We start from the raw sequence: 24792 nt of genomic DNA on the forward strand, positions 1-24792 counted from the left end.
TGTATACTTCATTACCCAGAGGCTTTAGCTATCTAACTCTACTTTCCTGAACAATAACTTGTGAACATTAGTAGTCAAGGTTACTGTGTATGACAGAAACAGTGTAGAGAAACCAGAAATATGCTAACCTCCTTTGTACACTCAAAAACACAAAGATCTCTCCATCTGCAACCTCTCCCTCCCCCTCTCTTTCCTCCTTTCCTTTCTCCCTCTCTGTCCGTTGCAGTGTAAGCCTATCGATCCCGCGTAGTCAGAGTTTGGGAATGCGCCTGCGTCAGAGCTCTCCCTACTGCTATAAAAGCTGGAGCCACTGCAGCAGCATCAGTCTGGGTTCTTCACCTGAGCCCTACAGACACATTGACACAGAGCCAGACAGAGCTGCCTGCCCTCCCAGCCCAGCCATGAGTACCCTCGGCTTTGACCCTTACTACTCATCCTCCTCCTATCGCCGCTGGCACGTGGAGGGAGCCCCCCGCGGAGTGGTGACCAAGGGGAGGTCACGATCGGCCTTCTCCTCCCACGCCTCCCCCCTCTCCTCCTCCGTGAGCTCCCGTCTGCAGTACTTCTCTCCTGGCCAGGCTCTGCATTCATCCATGGCCTCTTCCTCCTCTGTGGAACTGGAGCTGAGCCAGGCGACCCAGGTGAGCTCTGAGTTCCGAACAGTGAGGACCCAGGAGAGGGCCCAGCTGCAGGACCTCAACGACCGCTTCGCTGGCTTCATCGAGCGTGTGCGGGAGCTGGAGCAGCAGAACCGTGCACTGGAGGCTGAGCTGGTGATGCTGAGGCAAAGGCACGGTGAACCCTCCCGCCTGGCGGCCCTGTATGAGCAGGAGGCGCGGGCCCTGAGGGCCGCCGTGGATGAGGCGCGTGGGGAGCAGCAGGCCGCCCTGGGCCAGAGGGAGCGTCTGGAGCAGGCCCTGAGCGCCCTGCAGGCCCGCTACGAGGAGGAGGTGGTGGCCCGCGAGGACGCGGAGGGCAGGCTGCTGGATGCACGGCGTGGGGCCGACCAGACTGCCCTGGCCAGGGCTGAGCTGGAGAAGAGGGTGGAGACCCTGCTGGACGAGGTGGCCTTCCTCAAGAAGCTCCACGAGGGGGAGGTGGTGGAGCTCCAGGCCCAGGCCCAGCTGGGGGCTCAGGTGGCTGTGGAGATGGAGGCAGCCACACCGGACCTGTCCGGTGCTCTGAGGGACATCCGGGCCCAGTACGAGAGGCTGGCGGCCAAGAACATGCAGTCTGCTGAGGAGTGGTTCCATGGGAAGGTGGGCTCCCTGACAGAGAGTGTTGCCCAGCACAGCGACGCGGTGAGGAGCTCCAGGGATGAGGCAGGGGAGTACCGCCGGCAGCTCAAGGCCCACCTGCTGGAGATCGATACCTGCAGGGGCCTCAACAAGTCTCTGGAAAACCAGCTACACATCATGGAGGACAAGCAGAGCGCTGAGATCAGCAACATGCAGGTCAGTGGTGGTACTGCAGGACGAATTAAACAGCAAATCTGGATTGATGCAAATTCCTCAGAATGAATGCAATCTGAATGTGAATTTATTTATGTTTAGAAACTGCTTACTAATAGGTAAATGACTATATCAGAATACAAGACACCAATAATGTTTTATATTTTGTGCCAAGTGGAACTGACTTACAGAATAGGAACAAATAAGATTATTTTGAATACATTTAAAATGTCATCCATTCAGCCATTTAAGGCATATTTCCTGTATTACCCACTGTAAAAAAATACTTTATCCACTTCATAACCTTTAAACGTCTCCCGTAGGACACTATTGGTCAGCTGGAGAATGAGCTGAGAGCCACCAAGCAGGAGATGGCTCACTACCTGAAGGACTACCAGGACCTGCTGAATGTTAAGATGGCCTTGGACATTGAGATCGCTGCCTACAGGTAGGATGCTATGAGGAGCACAGGCCAGAGCTTCAACTTAAACAAATATAATGTAATAATACTAATGCCAGTCCAGGTCAAGGAAAGCCTTTTGCGCTTTTATTCTAAAATTGTATCTTTCCCATGATCCTTTACTTTTCCAGGAAGCTGCTGGAGGGGGAGGAGTCTCACTTCAGTGTGGGCGGGTCAGGGGGTATGTCCAGTGTCTATGGCCACACCTTGTCAGTCATGCCCTCCTTCGGCAGCAACATGTTCTCAATGCAGTCTAACCTGAGCTCTGGCGCCCCCTACCTGATGGCCTCACGCTTCCTCAGCTCCTCATTCGTCTCTGGAGAAGACATCATCTCTACCAGCCTGGCCCAGCGGGACTCTGCCAGCCCACCACAGGAGGAGGAAGAGGAGGAGAAGGAGAAGGAGGAAGAGGAGGAGAAGGAGGAGGAAGAAGCAGAAGAGAAGAAAGAGGAGGGACAGGAGGAGGAAGAAGAGGGTGGAGAGGAGAAGGAGGAAAAGGGAGAAGAGGAAGAGGAAGATGGGGATGAGGGAGGCGAGGAGGAGAAGGAAGATGGAGAGGATGCTAAGGATGGAGATCAAGGTTAGCGTTGGGATAATTTCCCTCAAAGAATATTCTCTATTGTTGTTGTGTATTGCTTACATGCTGACATTTTTACAAACCTGTATACTAACTAAATTATTCCTCTATTCTCAATTATTTCCTTTTTTGATATAGGTGGAGATGAGAAGGCAGAAACTGCAAAAGAGGATGCAGAGAAAGAGGAAGATAAGGACGAGGGTGAGGAGCAGGATGGAAAGGAAGGTGTGGAAGAGGGAGGAGATGATAAAGAAGGGGGTGATAAAGATGAAGAGGTGAAAGATGAAGGTAAAAGTGAGGAGAAACAAGATGACGAAGCAGAAACCAAAGAAGAGAAGAGCGAACCAGAGATATCCAAGAGTGAGGAGAAGAGAGAAAAACCTGCAGAAGAGAAAGACCAATCTGAAAAACCAATGGCTAAAAAGTAAGTTTGTGGCCCAAGACCACACAACCCAAAAGACAGTCTAATAAAACCTCAGCTCGGCAAACAGCAGAAATACCCAACATTATCGACTCCAGTGTGCTTGTTAACAAGGTGCTCAATACAATGTCTTTGAGTGCACTAATGCAACAAAATCAAGGTTATCTGCTAGCAGTTATAAGTCAATAAAGTCAATAAAGGTCACACAATTCCTCTAGTGTGTTTGTAAGAGTGTGTGTGCTATGCCTGTGCAAGTCTGTAAGAGTGTGGTTTTGGATGGTTGAATAAATACTTTTGAAAGCCATGCAGAGTGTGTAATTGATTGTTTTGTCCTTATACTGAATCATGCTGAATAATAACTCAGTAAACAGTATTTATAATAGTTTGGGTTTTATCATATTAAAGTTAGACCTGTTGAAACGCAACAACAAGGATGAAATGTTGAATATATCATTGATACATCTTGAAGGCGCTTAAAAACATGACCACATAGTTAACCACAATGTGAAAACATATAAGGCCTGTTGTTCATCATACATGACAGCAGGTCCTTACTCAATTAATTCATAGAAAAATTAACAGGTTATGTGTCATGATTTATAAACATTTTGTAAATGTTAAAAAAACGATCTATTGAATGGTTTAGAAGCTGCTTGTAAAAATACATTAGAATACTGTTTAACTATGCTTATTAGCCTATCAGATATATTTTAGGCCTAGAAGAGCCATCTTATGAGCACATCCATTAGTCTCTCTGTCCACATTTGGACATTTTGGACTGTCGGCCACACACACATACGCACACACGCACGCATGCACGCACGCACGCACACACACACACACACACACACACACACACACACACACACACACACACACACACACACACACACACACACACACACACACACACACACACACACACACACACACACTGGTGTAAGTGTGTTGCACAGAATTAGATATCTCTGTGTGTTGCACTTCAGGTAACCTGTCCATAGTGCCGATCATGAATGGCGAACACAGCTGGTTCTCTGGGTTTGGAGTTGCTTACATCGACATTCGGGGCATGCAGGCACAATCACGACGCACTGGCAGGGATCTGATCGTTTTTTGTACTTTATTCCGTCTTGAGGGAGCACTAACCTGGCAAGATCCACATCAGAGGCTCCATCAGCTATGCAGCTCAGGTCCAGTGTGTCGAACAGATGCTGAGGAATGGGAGGAACTTCAGAGAGGGATGGCATTTTTATTACCTAATTTCAGGGCTGAGAACGATCAAATCTGGGATCAGTCGTGTGTTTTTATTGCTTTTAAGACATTGAAATACTGTGTAGCTGATTTTATGACTCTTCACAATTTAGTTGCTTCCTTCGGCACTCTACGTGAGTGCTGAGCTAAAATCCTGAGAGGAAGAATGTTAGCAATCAGCAGAGTCACCCATGGACAGCACCCAACATGCCTTCAGTTTAATATAATAATCACATACTAAATTCCAAACAACCTAAATCGCTTAAAACAATTAATTTGCGCGTAATGATGCACCAAGAAAAACTGCATTGCAGAGGACTGGATACAGTGCCTTCAGAAAATATTCACACCCCGTGACTTTTTTCACATTTTGTTTTGTTACAACCTGAATTTAAAATGAATTAAATTCAGATTGGGTGTCACTGGCCTACACACAATACCCCATAATGTCAACATGGAATTATGTTTTTAGACATTCTTACACATTTATTAAAAATGAAAAGCTGAAATGTCTTGAGTAAGCAAGTATTCATCCCCTTTGTTATGGCAAGCCTACATAAGTTTAGGTGTAAAAATGTGCTAAACAAGTCACATAATAAGTTGGCTGTGTGCATAACAATGTTTAACATGATTTTTGAATGACAACCTCATCTCTGTACCCCACACAGACAATTATCTGTAAGGTCCCTCAGTTGAGCAGTGAATTTCAAACACAGATTCAAACACAAAGACCAGGGAGGTTTTCCAATGCCTCGCAAAGAAGGGCATCTATTAGTAGATGGGTAAAAAAAAAACACAGACATTGAATATTCCTTTGAGCATGGCAAAGTTATCAATTACACCTTGGATGGTGCATCAATACAACCAGTCACTACAAAGATACAGGCATCCTTCCTAACTCGGTTGCCGGAGAGGAAGGAAACCGCTCAGGGATTTCACCATGAGACCAATGGTGACTTTAAAAGTTTAATGGCTGTGATAGGAGAAAACTGGGGATGGATCAACAACATTATAGTTGCTCCATAATACTAACCTGAAGCGCGTAAAAATTGTCTGCTCTTGGTTGCAACACTCACTACCGAGTTCAAACTATGCACTCCGATGGACAAATCTGGGTTTGGCGGATGCCAGGAGAACGCTACCTGGCCCAATGCATACTACCAACTATAAAGTTTGGTGAAGGAGGAACAATGGTCTGGAGCTGCTGCGCTCCTTAATTAATTCCAGTGAAGGGAAATCTTAGCTCTACAGCATACAAGGCCCTCTCCTGGTTCAGCATGAGGGTATGGAAGAACTTGACTGGCCTGCACAGAACCCTGACCTCAACCCCATCAAACACCTTTGGGATGAATTGGAACGGCGGCTGCAAGCCAGGCCTCATCGCCCAACATCAGTGCCGACCTCACTAATGCTCTTGTGGCTGAATGGAAGCAAGTCCACGCAGCAATGTTCCAACATCTAGTGAAAAGCCTTCTCAGAAGAGTGGAGGCTGTTATAGCAGCAAAGGGGGAACCAACTCCATATTAATGCACATGATTTTGGAATGAGATGTTCAATGAACAGGTGTCCACATACTTTAGGCCATGTAGTGTAGGTTGAAGAATTTTAAAATGAATAATGTGCAAATGTTGTACCATCCAGGTGTGCAAAGCTCTTAGAGACTTACCCAGAAAGATTCACAGCTGTAATCATTGTCAAAGGTGATTCTGTGTTGACTGAGGGGTATACGTATTATGTAAATTAGATATTTCTGTATTTCATTTTCAATACATTTGCAAAAAAAATGTTTTACTTGTTTTCACTTTTTCATTATGTGGTATTGTGTGTAGATGAGTGAGATTTTTATTTTATTTAATCCATTTTGAATTCCGGCTGTAACACAACAAAATGTGGAATATGTCAAGGAATATGAATACTTTCTGTAGGCACTGTGTATCAGTCATAAAACTTTTTCAACTACTCAGCATGGTCTCATAGACTAGACATAACATAATAAACATAAATCCTGCATACTGAAACTAGCATGATATACTACTTTTGGTAAGGTTACATATGACATAAGGTTACTTAAGGCATAAGTAAAAGGAGGCAGGTTGGTCGGGGTGGGTGCGCATATAACACGATTGTCTAGCAACCGCTTGGTCGATGTGGGTGGGCATATAAAATGAGGGAAACAGATTTACTTTTACTATGTTATGTCTACCCCTGAGTCCAGTTTGTCGTACTAGGGCAGAGGCTTTACTTGTATTGGAATTAAAACGTGAAACATTTTATAACCCACTGCTTTTTTGCCTGCTTTAGTTTGTTTTTATTCATGCTATTTGGCAAAGTCCACTGATGAAATGGGTTGAAATCGCACTGAGTGAGCATAGAGCGTCGTCCCCGCAGTGTCGTCCCCGACCAGCAGTTGCAGTAGGGTTCAGACCGGATCAGGTGAGGACAAGCAACGTGAGGACAAGCAACGGAGAAACAGCTCATATAGTCAATTTACAGTCGTAGCCTACAGGCAGACCTCTCTAAGGGTTTTCTTCTTTTGATATATGTTGTAATCTTATTTTTTATTTTACTTTATGAGATTACCGCTGGATGCGCTCACATCGGACAATTTAACTTCGATTGAGCTTCTTTTCAGTGCCACTTTTACAGCACACAGCAAAGGGAAAGTGTGCAGACAGATGCCACAGTCCTAGCTAGGCTACTAAAATGTTGCAGTCTGGCTTTGGTTTTTAAAGCTTGACAATGAATAACCAAAAAACAAAACCTGCAAGAAACACCATGCAAAAGAGAAACATGTAGGCATATTTTAGCAACATTTTTGAGCAGTAACCCAGGCTGGCTACTCAACTACAATATAATGTTGCATTCTACCGCACCGGTGATCCATGCAGTGCAAAACAATGTAAAACATGTTTTACATTTAAATGTTAAGTGTTTAAATGTTTAAATGTTTTTGTTATTTGCTATTAAATACTTTCTGATTAGGGTCACAGCATATTATGCACATCTGCAAGCATAGCAGCCAAGGCTGGACACATATTTCTCTCTTTTGTTTTAATATGTTAGAATGCTATATACAGTATTCTCTGTATATAAGTGGACATTATAAAGAGACATATTATTTCTAAATAAACAGTTTGGGTTGCAGTTGCACGTTTTTTTGTGAAAACAAATAGTTTATGTCTGGCCCGCAAATTAGTTTTTTTTTTAAATAGGTCCCTTGCACTGATTGAGTTTGACACCCCTGGGCTAGCTTATCCACATAGCAAGCTACAAACACAGTGCCTAACGTTAGATAGCTAGCTGCTGGGAGGATGTCATGTCATTGGAGGAGTGGGTGAGTGACCCCCCCCCATATCATTTTTTTGTGTCTACAGCTAGAGATGCAGGTGTCATTTGGTTAGCTGCCAAGAAATGTGATTCGCTTTGCTAGCTAGCTAGCTATGCTGAGTTTGAACGATTGTTATCCACATTTAGCATATCTCTTAGTTGTCAATCAAATGTATTTGTCATTGATTAAGTGCGTGGGCAGGCAGACAAGTTCCCATTCAGATGTCAAAACGTGGGTTGGGACAAGCATGCATTGGCAGGCAAGCTGCAGAAGGACAAGCAAGCGACTATTCCCCATTGTTTCACTGCAATGTTGATGGCCAACTAGCTTAAAAAGCTTGAGAGGGTTTATCCAATGTTCCCTTGTTAGATTTTAGCTTATCTTGCTCTGGCTAGCATTAGTTGTTGATCTTGTTGTTGTTGATGTGCAAAGGCAACTGAGGGAGAGATACCTTTTTATGGTTGTTTGATCAATAGGACTGTGAAGTTCCCAAATGTAAGAGGACTCCTGCGGTATGTACATATTTGCAGAAATCCATTCAGGTGTATTTTGTGGCTTTTGGCCAATGCGTTCTAATGATCTAAAGTCGCACTGTTGCTACTGCCTGTAAACACACAGTCCAGTTCAAAGTGAGTGATGGCACGCCTGTGTGGCAAATGGCTTATTTGATTGGCTATTAGCTCTGATTGGCTATGGCATACCGGTCTGCATAGACACCAGTCCTGGGCAAGACAGATGTTTTTATACTGTTTTATTTGCTGCAGTGTCTATTAATTGTCCTAACAGAATCTTCACAAATCCCTTACTGTACATCATTCCCAAACATTCTATGAATTTATGAAATTGTGAAAATGACCATATCTAAGTGGTCGCTTGTCAGAAAATAAAAACAAGGTGTCATATTCTTACTGGAGGTGTATATGAACAGATTTTAATACGATGTCATGTTACTAAAACACTGTCAGTTCCACTTTAAGTGCCGTTGAACAGGGTATGGTAGTAGGTGCCAGGCACACCGATTTCTATCAAGAACTGCAATGTTGCTGGGTTTTTCACGCTCAACAGTTTACTGTCTGTATCAAGAATGATCCACCACCCAAAGGACAGCCAGCCAACCTGACACAGCACTGGGAAGCATTAGAGTCAACATGGGCCAGCATCCCTGTGGAACGCTTTCGACACCTTGTAGAGTCCATGCCCCCAACGAATTGGAAGTTCTTAATGTTTTCTACACTCAGTGTATGTGGATTTCAAAGAAACTTCTTCAGGGATTTTTCCAGTGTGGCTTGCACCTGAGACCGTTGCTGTCCACTTTCCTGTGGTGCTGAACTTCCAAACGAGTCACTGTCTGCTTCAATGTTGCGAATCTCCAAATTACCTCCTGTATCACTGCATTGTTTAAGTTGTCATGTAAAATACTTTAAAATAGGTATAGTTTCAAGTCATGTTTAACATTGTAGGTAATGTTGTTCTCGAATAATATGGCTAATGGCTGAACGACTACTATGTCATATACCATACATTTCTCAGTCTACATCTTTCATATTAGTCTCTCATGTCCACTGTTGTTTTATTTTCTTAATTAATCTATGTTAAATGTATATTTGTCTAGAAATGTATGTATATATATATATATTTTATCTTTCTCACTTTTTATTATTTTATTCATGTACAGTATGTAAAGCACTTTGAAGTGCAATTTTCTTTGTTAAGAAATGTGCTTTGCAAATGAAGTTTGATTTGATTTGATAAATCAACTCTAATCAAGTGCTATTTGCATGTGACGGCATAGGATTGCATCGTTCATATTATTGTTGGTGGCCTATTCTTAGATGGCATGCACATATTACCTACCGATTGTGACTTTAAATATCTGTAGAGGACAGCCTGTGGATGTTTATGTGGTTGTGTATAAATTCTAGGCTGCAAAAGATAATGAAGGATGCAATCCCATCCCCATAAAAGCAGATGAGGAAGTTGAATATTGTGTGCATATTGTGGTGAGAAACCTACTGTAAATACAAAAGTGAACGTACAGGACAGGAAAATTGCATAAAGCAGGGGTGTCAAACTCATTCCACGGAGGGCCGAGTGTCTGCAGGTTTTAGTTTTTTCCTTTAAATCAAGACGTAGACAAGCAGGTGAGTGGAGTTCCTTAGTGACCTTAAATCATCAATCAAGTACAAGGGTTGAGCGAAAACCCGCAGACACTCAGCCGTCCGTGGAATGAGTTTGCCACGTGTCATAAACAAACAAGAGACCATATTTTGTATTTCAGTACGACATTTATTGAGCAAATGCTGCTGGGAAATCATTCATTATGAGTAAAGACATGGGATTGCAAACTGTAGCACCTCATTTATGTTCGGAATTTAAATTCAAGTCCATCCTATGCATACAATAATGTATGTGTGCGCATTTACAGATTTATTTTCAATTGCACTCGTAAACATAATAGACACTGATACAAAGCATGTTTAAGGCTAGGAGTTTCTTCAAGGTTATTTATGCGTTAATTGCTTTGGGTACTGTATGTTTATGATAATGAGTTCATTACACCATCGTCATTCTCTTTCTTCACTGTATTGTATTGTAGTCGATTGTATTTTTTTGGCTCAATTGGTATCGTCACATAATAAGTAAGCTTACTTCTGAATTGGACCCTCCCACCTGGGCCCCCCAAAAAACTTCATTTGAATGAAGATACATTTCTATCACTCTCCCATCCATCCATCCATCCATCCAGACATACATACATGTTAGAGAGGGGACTCCCTCCCTGAGCTAGCATGCAGACGCCCCCACCCGTGAGCCCTCCTGTGAACTGCAAGTAGAAAGAAAGATAATTAATAATCTGTCCCATTCCCAAATTTTCCTGACCGCATCTGCAGAAAAGCTCATTTATAGCTTCACTCAACATGCATTTTAGAAATTTTAGCTTTGTCACATCATATGGCTTCTCTCTTTGCTTTTCTGTATGTTTGAGAGTGGTTATCTTTATTACATCGCTCTAGCTGTATGATTGCTTGTCGTCGTGTCCTCCTCCCTGACCCTCCTGGGTGGATTGGTTGGAGAGCAGTCACTCGGTTTCGGTCACCACCTTGACGGACTTGGAAGAGTGTTTCTCCATCGTCTTGCTGGACACCATCTTCTCCTGAATCATATCCTCAGACTCCTTCACAGTCTCGGTGACAGTGACTGATTTAACGACATGCTTGGCTCCGTCCTCTCCAGTGGTGATGGTCTCCACCGTTTTGGTGATGACCACCTTCTGGCTGGGGTCATCTTTCTGGTTGGGGTCATCTTTCTGGTTGGGGTCATCTTTGGTGGGGCTCTCGTCCACTCCATTTGAGATCACATCCGTCTCATCTTTCTTCCCATCATCCTTTTTGTCCTCTGGGGCACTCTTCTCCACTTCTCCGCTCATAGCTGCATCTTTCTTTTCTACCTTCTCTTCCTCTGAATCACCCTTTTTGTCTACTTTCTCTTCTGCAGCCTTGGGGGCCTCTGACTTGGGAGCTTCTGGTTTGGGAGCCTCATCCTTAGGGGACTCTGCTTTAGGGGATCCTAATTTGGGGGATTCAGATTTGGGGGACCCTGCAGGTTTGGGGGATTCAGATTTGGGGGAACCAGCAGGTTTGGGGGATTCAGATTTGGGGGATCCAGCTGTTTTGGGGGTTTCAGATTTGGGGGAGCCGGGTTTTGGGGATTCAGATTTAGGGGAACCAGCTTTGGGGGATTCATGTTTGGGGGGATCCAGCTTTTGGTGACTCAGACTTAGGGGACCCAGCCTTAGGGGATTCAGCTTTCAGGGAGTCTGGCTTGGAGACCTTTGGGGCCTCAGATTTCTGGACCTCAGCTTTTGGGGTCTCACTCTTGGGGGCATCTGTTTTGGGAGACTCTGTCTTGGCTACATCTGCCTCATCTGTTTTGTCATCTTTCTCATCCTTTCCTTTCTTATCTTTCTCATCCTTATCATCTCCATCTTTGGATCCTTTGTCACTACCTGCAACTTCCTCTTTATCACCACCCTCCTCTTCTCCCTCTCCCTCTGCTGTCTCTTCTTCTCCTCCGCTTCCTTCCTTCTCTCCAGCCTTCTCTTTGTCAGGAGATATTGATTCTGGGGCTGTCTCCTCTCCCTCTTCCCTTCCTTCTCCCTCATCACCACCTTCTGCATCATCTCCCTTCTCACCCTCATCCTTTCCTTCTTTCTCACCCTCTTCTTCTTTCTCTCCCTCCTCAGCACCCTCTCCTCCATCTTCTTCTTCATCGCCACCGGTTTTGTCCTCCTCTTCCTCCTCAGCAGGGGTGCTGGAGCTCACCTGGGCTTCAGTGGAGGCTACAACCTCTTCTGAGTCACCCTCTCCCTCTTCTCCATGTCCCACTGCTTCTTCTCCTTCCTCTTCTCCCTTATCCTCTCCTTCCTCCTCTCTGTCATCTGTTGCCTCTGCCTCCAGTGGGGCAGACAGCTCCTGGCCAATCTCTGCCAGGGTCACATCCATTTCAGACTTCTCATCCTCCACCCTGGTCTCCTCAATGATCTCCTCTACAAACTTGTGCTGGACCTTTAGTTTGGGAGGCCCAGACTTGGACTTCTTAGAGGAGGTGACAGTTTGGCGGTAAGGGAAAGTGCTAAAGTGGGTCTCCTCACCTTCTAGGAGTTTCCTGCAAAAACAATAGAAAATTAGATATAGTATAGTGTAGGCCTAATATAAAAGTTAGGGTTGATATATACTGAAAAATATATATAAATGCAACATGCAACAATTTCAAAGATTTTACAGTTCATATAAGGAAATCAGTCAATTGAAATAAATTAATTATGCCCTAATCTATGGATTTCACTTGACTGGGCAGGGGTGCAGCCATCGGTGGGTCTGGGAGGGCAAAGGCCCACCCGCTTGGCAGCTGGGCCCACCCACAAAAGGGCTTTATTACAGACAGAAATACTCCTCAGCACCACCGAACCACCGCACCACCCCTCAGACGATTCCGCAGTTGAAGAAATTGGATGTGGAGGTCCGGGGCTGGCGTGGTTACACGTGGTCTGCGGTTGTAAGGCCGTTTCGACGTACTGCCAAATTCTCTAAAGCGACATTGGAGGCAGCTTATGATAGAGAAATGAACATTAAATTATCTGGCATCAGCTCTGGTGGACATTCCTGCAGTCAGCATGCCATTTGCACACTCCATCAAACCTTGAGAAATCTGTGGCATTGTGTTTTGAGATAAAACTGCACCTTTGAAAGTGGCCTTTTATTGTCACCAGCACAAGGTGCACCTATTTAATGATCATGCTGTTTATTCAGCTTCTTGATATGCCACACCTGTCAGGTGGATGGATTATGTTGGCAAAAGAGAAATGCCCACTAACGGATGTAAACAAATGTATCTACAACATTTTTGAGAAATAAGCCTTTTGTTCATATGGAACATTTATGGGATTTTTTGTTTCAGCTCATGAAACATGGGACCAACACTTTAAATGTTTATTTGTTCCTTAATGAGTACAATTTTAGTTCCACGTGTTTTAAAAAAATATATTTGTTTTAATCAATGATAGGCCTAATTAGCACACTGCCTTCGCACTGTACCTGTATGCAGCTATCTCGATGTCGAGGGCCATCTTGACATTGAGCAGGTCCTGGTACTCGCGCAGATGACGCGCCATCTCCCACTTCGTGCCCTTGAGCTCATTATCCAGCTGGTGGATGGTCTCCTGCAGAAAACAAGACCAAGAGACATGAGCTGGTTAGGAGCTGTTATTACCTAGGCCTATGTGGAACTCTGAAAAAATACTTGGTTATCTATTTTTTGGTGCAGAGAGGATATGTCTCCAAAAGGACAGAACCCTCTGGAAGTAATATGAAAACTGTAAAAAAGAAGAAAAAAAAAGAATACAATTTCGTATTTTGTTCCTAGTAATTAGGCTATCACAAGCACATTTAAACGTGTAAATTTACACCACATTAAAGCACTTTGAGATTTCATTACAATATCGTTGCAATAACAATTCAAAGTGTGAAGTCACCCTGTCTCCTTGTAAAAGGGCAAATCAATTGATATGTTGGAAACCGATCTGCGCAAAAGGTTAGGCTATTATTGTTCTGTGAAATAATGTATTCTGACGCAGTGTACACTGTTTCAAGGGCAGCCTCTTCGCACTTGTTCAATAGTCCTCCTAGAAATCTGTGTGGGGTGAGGCAAGGACACAGCCAATGAACGCATCGACCCGCGTCTCTGACTCGGCAAAAAAAAAAAAAAAAACGTTTGCTGCATTATGTCTCCACTTAATTAAAAACCCCATAATGTCTCCTGACTTTCACCAATTGTCGCAGCGTATAAGTAGCCTAATGCTTCAATAAGGATGGGCGATGTAAAAGCTGTGCCCATAAGATGTCAGCATTGTGCCATTTATCTAAAGCAAATGCGCAGACACCACCATTGCGCAGAGCTTATATACCTAGATAAAACACATCTCTCTATATTAACACAATAAAACAAATATAATATGTATATGTTTCTTTCTCAAAGTAGGGAACGCTCCTTGTACTAAACCTATACTAAAAATAAGAATTAAAAACCTCAAAGGAATCGTGATAATATCCTCACACGACTCTGGCACAATTTGATAGCCTGATAAACGATACACATCTGATAATATTATTAGCCAACTCTCTCCACTACATTGCTTCTCTACTTACACAAAGAACACAACTTTATAGAACACTTCACCATTAAGCCTGTGGCTGGGGGTTTCTGTATGAAAACAATGCCAACAGCGGGTCTCATCATACCTGCAGGCTGGACAGGTCGTTGTTGTGTCGGTCCTCGATGTCATTCAGCTGCCTTTCCAGTGACTCCCTGGTTCCCCGGACGGATTCTAACTCCACGGTCTTGGACTGGAGCTGGCGGCGGTAGTCCGCAATCTCATCACGGGCGGACTTTATTGCATCTTTGTTTTGTTCCGCAGCATCAGTGAGCTTGGAATAGCGGCACATGAACCAGTCTTCCACCTGCTGCAGGTTCTGGTTGGAGTGGCCCTCGAGCTGGGTGCGGATCTCCCGGAGCGCCTCGGTGATGTCCGTCTTCTGGAAGTCTTTCCTCTCCATGGTCACCTGCGACGCTTGCACCTGGGCAAACAGCTCGCTCACCTCTTCCTCGTGGTTGTTACGGATAAAGGCAATCTCATCCTGCAGTGACTGGACTTTCTTCTCCAACTCAGACTTCACTAACTCAGAGTCATTCATATCTTTTTTGAGCGCCCGGATGATGCCTTCAGTCTCATCCCTGATGCGAGCTTCCTCATCGAAGCGGTCCCTAATTCTCTGGATGTCCTCCTCGATGTGGTCCGTGTCGAGCTGGATCTGCGCCTTATCGTGGTGGATCTGCTCCAGCATGGAGCGCAGCTCCTGGAGCTCCTGGTCGTATAAATCGCCTAGCTGGGACTGCGACACCTGCTTCTGCCGCAGCGCCTGGATCTCCTCCTCAATCTGGCTGTTCTGCTGCTCCAGATAGTGCACCTTGTCGATGTAACCGGCGAAACGGTCGTTTAGCCCCTGGAGCTGCTCTTTCTCATTGGAACGCTTGTAGTCTCCGTTAGTTTGACTGAAATCAACGCTTTCGGCGGAGCTGAGGAGTGTAGAGCTGTACGCTCTGGCTACCGGCATATTGACGCTCCTCTTGTAGGGCTTGTTAGGGCTTGACCGGGACCAGGACTGAGAGCGGAACCCGCTGGAGGGCGTGCCGGAGGAGCGGCCGTAGCTTGTCCTACTATCCATGCTTCTCCTGAATGGACTCCCTACCGTGTCCACCGGGTGGTAACTCATCCGGCCAGACAAGGGGGTGCGTGTGCAAATGGATGGGAAGGTGTGCGAGGTGGAGTAGTGGTGTGTGTGTGTGCAGGTGCGGGGTGGATGGCGCTCACAGCATTCTTAGCCTCACCGGCTGTCCTTTATATACGAAATGCGCAATCGCTAAAAAGGCAAGTAGGGACTGTTTTTACTGGCTCATTGATCTAAGGGGGGAGGGCCATGTCTCAACCAACCCCTCAGACTTTTCAAAAAACACCACGTGGGAGTGTGAAGGTTCGTGGGTGGCGGTTTGAAAGGCAGAGGAATAATCACACAGGGGAAAAAAAGAAAGGGGCGATTATCATTGGGATGTTTCCAGAACTGGAATCATTCATTCGAAACCATGCAGATGCTGAGTCATTCATTAGGGTAGCCTATGTGCTCATGTATTTATCAGTTGTCACTTGTCGCAGAGTGAATATATAACTTTCTCGCAATATTGAACATTAGTGTGAGAAAGGAAATTATACATACATCTCTGCATTTGCTCATTCGAACAACCAATGTGCAGCATTTCTATACATGGACATGTACCTTATGGAGGAGTTCAATGTCCCATGTTAATTCTTATGTTCCCTATTGTTAGCCAGCAAAAACGGTTACACCAGAAATGATCATTTTACCGATGCAATTCAGAACGAGACCAATATCAGCACCATGGAAAGAGCCAGTCCGCCAGACGCTAGCCAGTTGTTTAGCGCTAGCAGCACCATGGGCAGCGACTTAAAGCAGCAAAACACAATTCCCGTCTTTATAAGACGTTTGAAAGTGTTCAAACATTTTCTTTCAAATCGAAAGTATTATAGAATGGTCGATCCTTAAATGAATTTAATGAGTATTTCATCTTTGCCAACGAACATGTATAAAGCCGACCTCATTTGTTAGTATTGGTGTTATGTGTTTGTGCTAAATCTTCAATATAGGTGATCGATTACTTCTTGACATCAAATCTCCCAATGCCAGAGGGATTGCCATCAGTGACATGCCGATCACGTATAAATTGAGACCACCATAAGGGCATAAGGGTTCAATCAACAAGGGTACATCATGCATGATTCATCTGTGACCACTTTTGCTAGTTTCAGGAAGTTATGGGGTGTGAAGTTCATCTTGGACAAATTTGCTCTCTTGGGCTATTTTTGAGACATTTCTAATCAAATCATTTCTGTAGTGATGCAAATGCATCCAGACTGTACACTGTAAAAATCGAAAGTCTCAAAACACCGTGATTGTGTAATGAAATCATGAAATGTAATGCGCCTTAACTGATATCTGGTGTTTGGAGGGTGTTTGACTGTAAACCTAATGTAAGTGTTTTAATAGACAGCATGTGTTTTAAAACAGAAATCAAGTACTCTGAAACACTCACAGTGGTTCTTCAACCTGAGTATTGGTGTTTTTAAGAGAGTGTTGTGAAACACTTTTTTGGGGTTTCAGTGCATCAAAACACAAAAACTGTTTCTCAACCATCAATCAATGGTTTAGAAATGCAAATGGTTTATAGCCTTAATACTTGATTTATGATAAGGGCCTATAGATAATATTTTTTTGCGGAATTCCATTTTTATTTGTTCAATGCTTAATTTAGACAGATTAGAAACAGGAGGGGAAGTAAAATGGTACATTTCGTTGGCATTTTACCAACTCAACCAAGTAGCCACACTGTAAGAAATGATTCTGGGGTGAATGTAAATTGACCAAAAAAACCCAACAACAACATACACTTAATAAAAAGGAATTCAAGTCTTGCAGAGACATGCCACCCCTCTCCCCACTGAAGACCGGGGTTAAATTCCCTGCTCCAACCCTTCCATCTGTTTCTCCCACCTATCTGTATCCCCGCTGTCATTTCAGAACTGTCTCAATAAAGTTTCAAAATACACCCAAAATATATTTAAATAAAATGTATGCAAGTCCTTTCATTGATTTGTTAATTTCATTTTACGTAAATAATTTTCGAAAAAATCCAACCTAATATGTTGATTAAAATGTAAATATATTTCATGAAGATTCCCAAAGAGAAATCAAATTTAGCGATTGAACTCACTGGAAGTCAATGGTTTAATCATCTTGCCACATTGACTCTGTTTTTAGAGGACTGCGGATAATTCAAAAAATGTTGTATGCATGTTTGAAGAAAGAAAATTATATTTCTATATTAGTATTAAGCTTGTTGAGCCACGAGGTGCAATGGATCATGATGAATGGATATCAAAATTGTCAGGCAAAATTAAGTTCAATGAGGACAGAACCCATTCCCACATTCATGATTGTCAATGGAAGAGGCAATTGCAGAATCCTCAATACTTGCAGTTAAACCTCCAGTTACTGATGGTGGTTTGAACACTGCTTGACAAGGCCTGCCGAAATGATGACCAAATCACCAAATACATGACACAATGTTAAACATTAAGACACCAGAAAAACTGATCTAATTCTGCACTAGACAGTAAATCAAAACATCATAATGGTGTTTAGAAGCTTTAGAGAGATGAAACGGCACCAAAAGCGGAGGGATCTCATTCTGCACTATTTATTTATTTAACCTTTATTTAACTAGGCTAAACAGGACTCAAAACACCAAAATAGTGGGGACTTTTCGCAGTCCCCAAAATACAGAACAAATTCAAGAAAGCGTACAGTATTATATAGAACCCTTATTCCATGGAACTTCCATCTCATATTGCTCAAATAAACAGCAAACCTGGTTTCAAAAAAACAGATAAAGCGACACCTCTCCCCTATTGGACCTAGATAGTTTGTGTGTATGCATTGATATGTAGGCTACGTGTGCCTTTAAAAAAAATGTATGTCCTTGTTTTTGTCTATTGATGTTCTGTATTGTCATTCTGTATTAGGTTTCATCTTTTGTGTGGAACCCAGGTAGAGTAGCTGCTGCTTTTGCAACAGCTAATGGGGATCCTAATAAAATACCAAATACCAAACCTTTTCTGTTAGTGCTCCCGATCCCTGGCACGGCGTTACACAACACTTGAATAAGTGGTGCTACAACATACCATGTAATGTTTCAAAACATCTCAGGATGATGTGTTTCACTACTCCAGCAAAGTTAAGGTTTCGTCTCCTTCAAGTTGTTGGCAGCTCATTTGCCACTAGTTTGAGTGTTGTTACAAAGCACTTCATTTTAACAGTGTAACGTTGTTTCTATAATATAATGTCTCCCTCGTGGTTCAGAATCTTATCTGGCCATCTGAATGGGTGCTCCCTGCACAGTAACACTCATGAGTATGGATGGCTCAGCCTGACAGATTGATGACTACTGCCTATATCTGGTGGTCTTTGAGATCATTTTTATATAGTCTCCAAGGTTTCAGACAGAGCTAGTTTCCTTTGGGAGATAAGATGTCTGGTAGATTCTGGAGCAGACCGCTAACTGTATTTTCACAGATGCATAATACAATCCATAAACGATTCTTTATGATCTTTGATTAGTCATGCAAGATAGCTGGCATACTTTAACTCACTCATTTGGTTAATCCACCAAAGTTCTGTAATTATATTTAGCCCACCCATGAGCTGTGGTTTTATATCACTTCTGCAGCTTCAGAAGGACTGTAACTCTATCTGTCTAACAATGATGGGAAACACCAGCTGCTCAGTACTCACAATTCAAACAGGGCTTATCTCTTCCTAGCATCATTTTTTCTTCTTCTCTGAGAGCTTAACTACTTGGAAGAAAAGTACTTTAGTGAATAGAGTCATTACATGTTTGAATTTTCAGCATGTTAACGTTAGACCCCCTCTATTGGATTTTACATTGAATCTGAGCATAATCAGAAGTGATTGGACTGCTCTTAGAGTCCTGAATATGAGTACAATCAGTATACCATATCATTTAGCAGTTTCTCTTTAGGACAATATTTCACTTTGATTAATATGCTTTCGCTAAGAGATACAGAATATAATGCATAATTTAGTCTTTGGGTTGTGGCTGAGACCCCATGGGACGGAGAGGCTGCTATCTCCTCCCTGCATTGAGATGTTTTCTCTAAGGAGTGAAGCCGCAGTGTTGGTTGCCAGATCTGATTGGCTGCTGTCATTCTTATTGATCCCCCATCAATCCTGCTCTAATCCTTTCAGAGGTAACAGAGGTCACTGCAAACCCTGTAGCTGCAACTGCTGCAGTTAATGCAACAAAATGGCTGTCTCAGGTTTTGGCCAATAGGTTGCCTTAGATGGCCATATTTCATCGAATGAAAACTGGCGAGGCTATTTTTGACAAATGACAAGGCTATTTTTGCCTCTATTTTTGCCTCTTCCTAGCATAAAAAATTATGCTAGGAAGAGATAAGCCCTCTTTGAATTATTACCAACAAAATGAAAATCAATAAGATTTGAATTGTGTTTTTCAGGATTGATTCAGATGCTCCAGTCACCTTTAACATTATTTGTTTTATACCACAGGCATAAGAGGGGAGAATAAATTATTCCCATTTCTGAGATTGAATTAGACTCTTCTCGTTAATCACCCGTCTGTATTCTGTTATCTCACCCATTGTTTTTCCATCGCAACAGCTAGCTCTGCTGAGCGAACCCTAATGCGTTTGAGAGCTCAGACAATTTTAGATTGTGTTTGTACCAGAGAGAGAGAGAGAGAGAGGGACAAGGAGAGAAAAAACAGAGGTAGTTACTGTGAATCTCCGAGCTGTATGTGTGAATGTGTGTACTAGAGGTTACTTGGGAGATTATACTTGTATTAAGCACTAACTCACTTTCTCTGTGCTGATCCTTCAGTGTCCTAGACCACTGGCCTCTGTTCATTGCCTCTCTCTCTCTCTGCTTTCCTGCTGGCCTCAGCCATTAAACATGTAAATCACCACACAAGTACAATAGGCCAGCCACTCAGACTTCAAGGTGCTTTTGGCTGGCACAGCTAGGGGTGGTGTGATGCACGGACGGGGTAGAGAAAGGGGTGTTGTTTAAATTCAGTCTGGGGCTCGGGCTCCAACGCACTGCAGAAGGCTTGGAGTGCTTTCAAGTGGCACTGCAGCAGAAGCAGGCTGTGAACAGAGTGCAAGCAGCCAAGCCCAGCCCAGGCTACAGAGCAGAGCTCTCCCCACTAGCTCCCAATGACGTCCTGCATCCCCCTGCAACACCCTGGCCACCATCACTGCAGACTCAGCTTCAAACAGGGAGGAGACCCGCCTCAGACCTGATATAGGTCCACTTAGATTAAAGTCTTATCTGTTCTTATAACTCATCTTATTAAATCTTATTAAATAAGATAAGTGTATCAATTAAGTTATGTTCAGGAGCATCTTCTTGACACCCAACAGGATCTCACAAACTCAGTTCCCCTCTCATGTTCTATTATGTATGTCTCTACACATTATTTAATGCATGAGTGACTACATTAATTCAAAGATAGTAGAGAGCACCACAAGAGATCCCTCTGGCCAAGGAAGGGAAAGGTAGGCAGAAGAGAGGTCATTGGATATATTGGTAATCAATACAAGTACTGGGGTGATTCATCTGATACTTATTGGAGCTAATAGGGCGTGGCAGAAGAACACAGAAGTAAATAAGTAGATCCAGAAAACACGGTTTGGCAAATCACACCACCATGCAATGAAATACAAGTCTCTGGCTAGCACACTGCATCATCAGCTAGATGCAAATGAATCCAAGGTATGATCTATTGGCTGTTATGTTTATTTTTTACCTTTATTTAACTAGGCAAGTCAGTTAAGAACAAACTCTTATTTTCAATGACGGCCTAGGAACAGCGGGTTAACTGCCTTGTTCAGGGGCAGAACAAGAAACAAGATTCTCTGGTCTGATGAAAACAAGATTAAACTCTTTGGCCTGAATGCCAAGCGTCACACCTGGAGGAAACCTGGAACCATCCCTATGGTGAAGCATGGTGGTGGCAGCATCATGCCGTGTGGAAGTTTTCCAGCGACAGGGACTGAGAGACTAGTCAGGATCGAGGGAATGATGGACGGAGCAAAGTACAGACAGATCCTTGATGAAAACCTGCTCCAGAGCGCTCAGGACCTCAACAATTTCTAAAAACCTGTTTTTGCTTTGTCATTATGGAGTATTGTGTGTAGATTGGTGAGGGGAAAAAACAATTTTATACATTTTAGAATAAGGCTGTAATGTAACAAAATGTGTAAAAAATCAAGGGGTCTGAATACTTTTTGAATGCACTGTACGTGTTTGTGAGAGTCTCACCTTTACACAGTGTGCAGCCCAAATTGTTCGGACGCTGTTCGGACGCTAAGACGCTTGTGGGGGTCGTAGGTCAAACCGTTCAGACAATTTTGTGAGAAGACTGATTTCCGGGATGTCTCATGGTCTGACAAACACCTCTCTAGCTCTGTCACCTTTCACCACAAAAGCGGAAGCATTACATAGGTGGATGTGGTGGATTGAGACCCATCCAATGCAAGAAAACAGATACAGTATCTCTTCCTTAAATTGACTGATTATTATGTGGATTATTGTATTATGTTAATTAGATTTCCTTTGGGCGCGAACTTCGACCTCAGGGGGTTTAATATCGAGCAAAATGTTTGAAGTTGAGAACAAAGTTGTTGGTATAACAAACAAAAAGAATGATATTGAAATCCAAACATAAACCCAAAAGTATTGATAGTAAAATAAAATATTGCGTGTCCACACCAGTGAAAATCCACTTTTTCAGCTGAAAGACAATGCCCTTTGATGTTGTACTTACTTTTGATGTTGTACAACGATTTCAGTAATCAAGTCATCGTTTTAGTTAAAGTATCATACATTTCGGCTTGAATAGGGAAATCCGACACGGGAGTGTGGCCAATGGCATGGATGGAGTAGAAAGTGCTGCTGGGTATTTAGACCACACCCAACACCACTTTTACCTCGCGCACATAGAGTAGTGTTTTCTCTATAAGCCAATATGTAATATATTGGCCTACAGTATGTTGCATTGGGACCAATGGCATGGGTGGAGTAAAAAGTGCTGCTGGGTATTTAGACCTCAGTCCCCCAAGAAATAACACCATATATAGATTCTACAGACCCCACTGAGTATTCCCAACCTACTTTTACCTTGGCACATAGAGTAGTATTTTCTTTATAAGCCAATATGTAGTTTATAGACCTTCCATGTATTGCATTGGGAGAAATGGAATGGGTGGAGTAGAAGGTGCTGCTGGGTATTTAGACCTCAGTCCGCCAAGAAATAAAACCATATATAGATTCTACAGACGCTACTGAGTAATCCTAAACCCACTTTTATGTCGGCACATGGAATATAATTTTCTCTATAAGCCAATGTGTAATTCAGATACAGTGTATTGCATTGCAGTGAATGGAGCTATATTTTATTTATTTAACTATAGCCCACATAATAGTTTTCAACATACCAGTATGTGTGTAAACTTTCTAAAGAAATGCTGGTATAAATAATACAATATATAAAAAAGTATATCAAATTGTCAATTTCTTTTTTCAAAGGTTGTGAAAACAGTTGTTCTGCACTAGAGTGCCAAAAAAAATGATACTCCCAATGTTTAGCATTTCTTTGCAAGGGGACTCTTATAAAAAAGAAACAAAAGGAATCAGTGATCGTGCTGCCTGTATAATATCCTGCTGCTAGGAGAATGGTAATATTTGGTGTGTTTACATTGACGAAGGTACATAAAGATGTCGGAATTCAGATATGATGTCATGGTTTTACCACTATCCATGGATGTTTTTATCTACGGCGCAACATATTTCAAATGTGCTAATAAATTGTTTTTTCAAATTGCCTGCGTCTTGGAGCTTAAATTGGGATCATGTATACTGTGCTAATAACGACAATACAAGAAAAGTGTAAGAGTGAGCAATGTACAATACGGCGAACTCGGTGAACAAGGTATTTGTGATAAGTGCATGGAGGCCACCATCTTTATGCACCTTCGCTATTCACAGAGTGTGGGCTGTGCCAGAGACAGTATATGGGCTTTGCACGTGGACAAAGGTGGAGCTCATAGAGATAGAGGACTCATCTTTGTATCTGTACCCTTATAACATCTGTGACAGCATGGGCAGCGCCATTGAGGCTATCTCCATTTTGAAGTTGTCATTTTTCTTCCTCTCGATTGGCTGATCCCTCCTGATGACCAGGTTGGACATAACTTCAACAGGATCACAAGGAGGGATCAGCCAATGAACTTGAAAGTCCCACCCAGTTGACTACATTAAAATGGTGGAAGGCCTCAATGGCGCTGCCGATTTTAATATGGCCTTTTGGCCACTAGAGGCCTCTATTATTCTCTATGGTGGAGATGTGCACGCCCAATTAATAAATATTTATAAGGAGCACAGAAGGTTGGTGGCACCTTAATTGGAGAGGACGAGCTCCTGGTAATGGCTGGAGCAGAATAGTGGAACGGTATCAAATACATCGATGTCATTCCATTTGCTCTGTTCCGTCCATTATTATGAGCCGTCCTCCCCTCAGCAGCCTCCACTGATAAGGAGCCATATGTCAGTGTTCAGAGGGTGGAACGAAAGCAGCATTTCCACACTAGGAGAGGAATTAAGTTCAATAGTGGTTAACTTCCATTGGAGGGGTCCCTTAAACGTGAGAGAAAATTAATTGTTAATGAAAAAAAAAAACAGTTCTGAGCGCTGGAGAGGATGGCTGCTGTTTTATTGGCTCTTAACCAGCCGTGCAATTTTTTTTGTTTTTTCGCATTGTTGGTAACTTATTTTGTACATAATGTTGCTGCTACCGTCTCTTATGACTGAAAAGAGCTTCTGGACATCAGAACAGCAATTATTCACCTCAAGTTGGACGAAGAATTTTTCTTTAATGAGTCGGACAGGAAGGATATACTCCAAATACCCGAATAGGCCCTCATCCCCGTCATTCACAAGAGAAAGAAACATATTTCGTGGAAAGAGATCGTAGTGCCTTGTGAGTATCAGGCGACAAGTGGCTAATCTGCCATCCGTACTGTAAGCCAACGTTCAATTGCTGGAAAATAAATGGGACGAAGTAAAAGCATGAACATCCTACCAACGGGACATTAAAAATTGTAAGATCTTGTGTTTCTCCGAGTCGTGGCTGAACGACGACATTAATAGCATACAGCTGGTGGGTTATACACTCTACCGGCGGATAGAACAGCAGCCTCTGGTAAGACACGGAGTGGCGGTCTATGTATATTTGTAAACAACAGCTGTTTACAAAGGAAGTCTCAAGGTCTCAAGGTTTTGCTCGCCTGAGGTAGAGTATCTCATGATAAGCTGTAGACCACACTATCTACCTAGAGAGTTTTCATCTGTATTTTTTGTAGCTGTCTACATACCACCACAGACCGATGCTGGCACTAAGACCACACTCAATGAGCTGTATACCGGCAAAAGCAAAGACGAAAACGTTCGTCCAGAGGCGGCGCGCCTAGTGGCCAGGGACTTTAATGCAGGGAAATTTGAATCTGTTTTAACTAAT

General features: G+C 43.1%; 2 protein-coding genes across 2 annotated transcripts; one reads left to right on the forward strand and one right to left on the reverse strand.

Annotated features, from left to right (window-relative positions):
• Nucleotides 1-313: 313 nt before the first annotated feature.
• On the forward strand, nucleotides 314-3213 carry LOC106563330 (neurofilament light polypeptide). Its single transcript, XM_014128848.2, has 4 exons — nucleotides 314-1454; nucleotides 1775-1899; nucleotides 2043-2491; nucleotides 2627-3213. Exons 1-4 carry the CDS (start codon nucleotides 402-404, stop codon nucleotides 2914-2916), a joined length of 1917 nt encoding a protein of 638 aa, XP_013984323.1. The 5' UTR covers nucleotides 314-401; the 3' UTR covers nucleotides 2917-3213.
• Nucleotides 3214-9753: 6540 nt separating this feature from the next.
• On the reverse strand, nucleotides 9754-15400 carry nfm (Neurofilament medium polypeptide). The gene is given in 4 exon segments (NM_001165411.1): nucleotides 9754-11236; nucleotides 11238-12153; nucleotides 13083-13207; nucleotides 14286-15400. Coding segments are annotated over 4 exon segments (2742 nt in total). The 5' UTR covers nucleotides 15318-15400; the 3' UTR covers nucleotides 9754-10567.
• Between the last annotated feature and the right edge of the window lie 9392 nt (nucleotides 15401-24792).

The sequence above is a fragment of the Salmo salar genome, chromosome ssa11 (assembly GCF_905237065.1).
Source record: "Salmo salar chromosome ssa11, Ssal_v3.1, whole genome shotgun sequence".
Taxonomy (NCBI): Eukaryota; Metazoa; Chordata; class Actinopteri; order Salmoniformes; family Salmonidae; genus Salmo; species Salmo salar.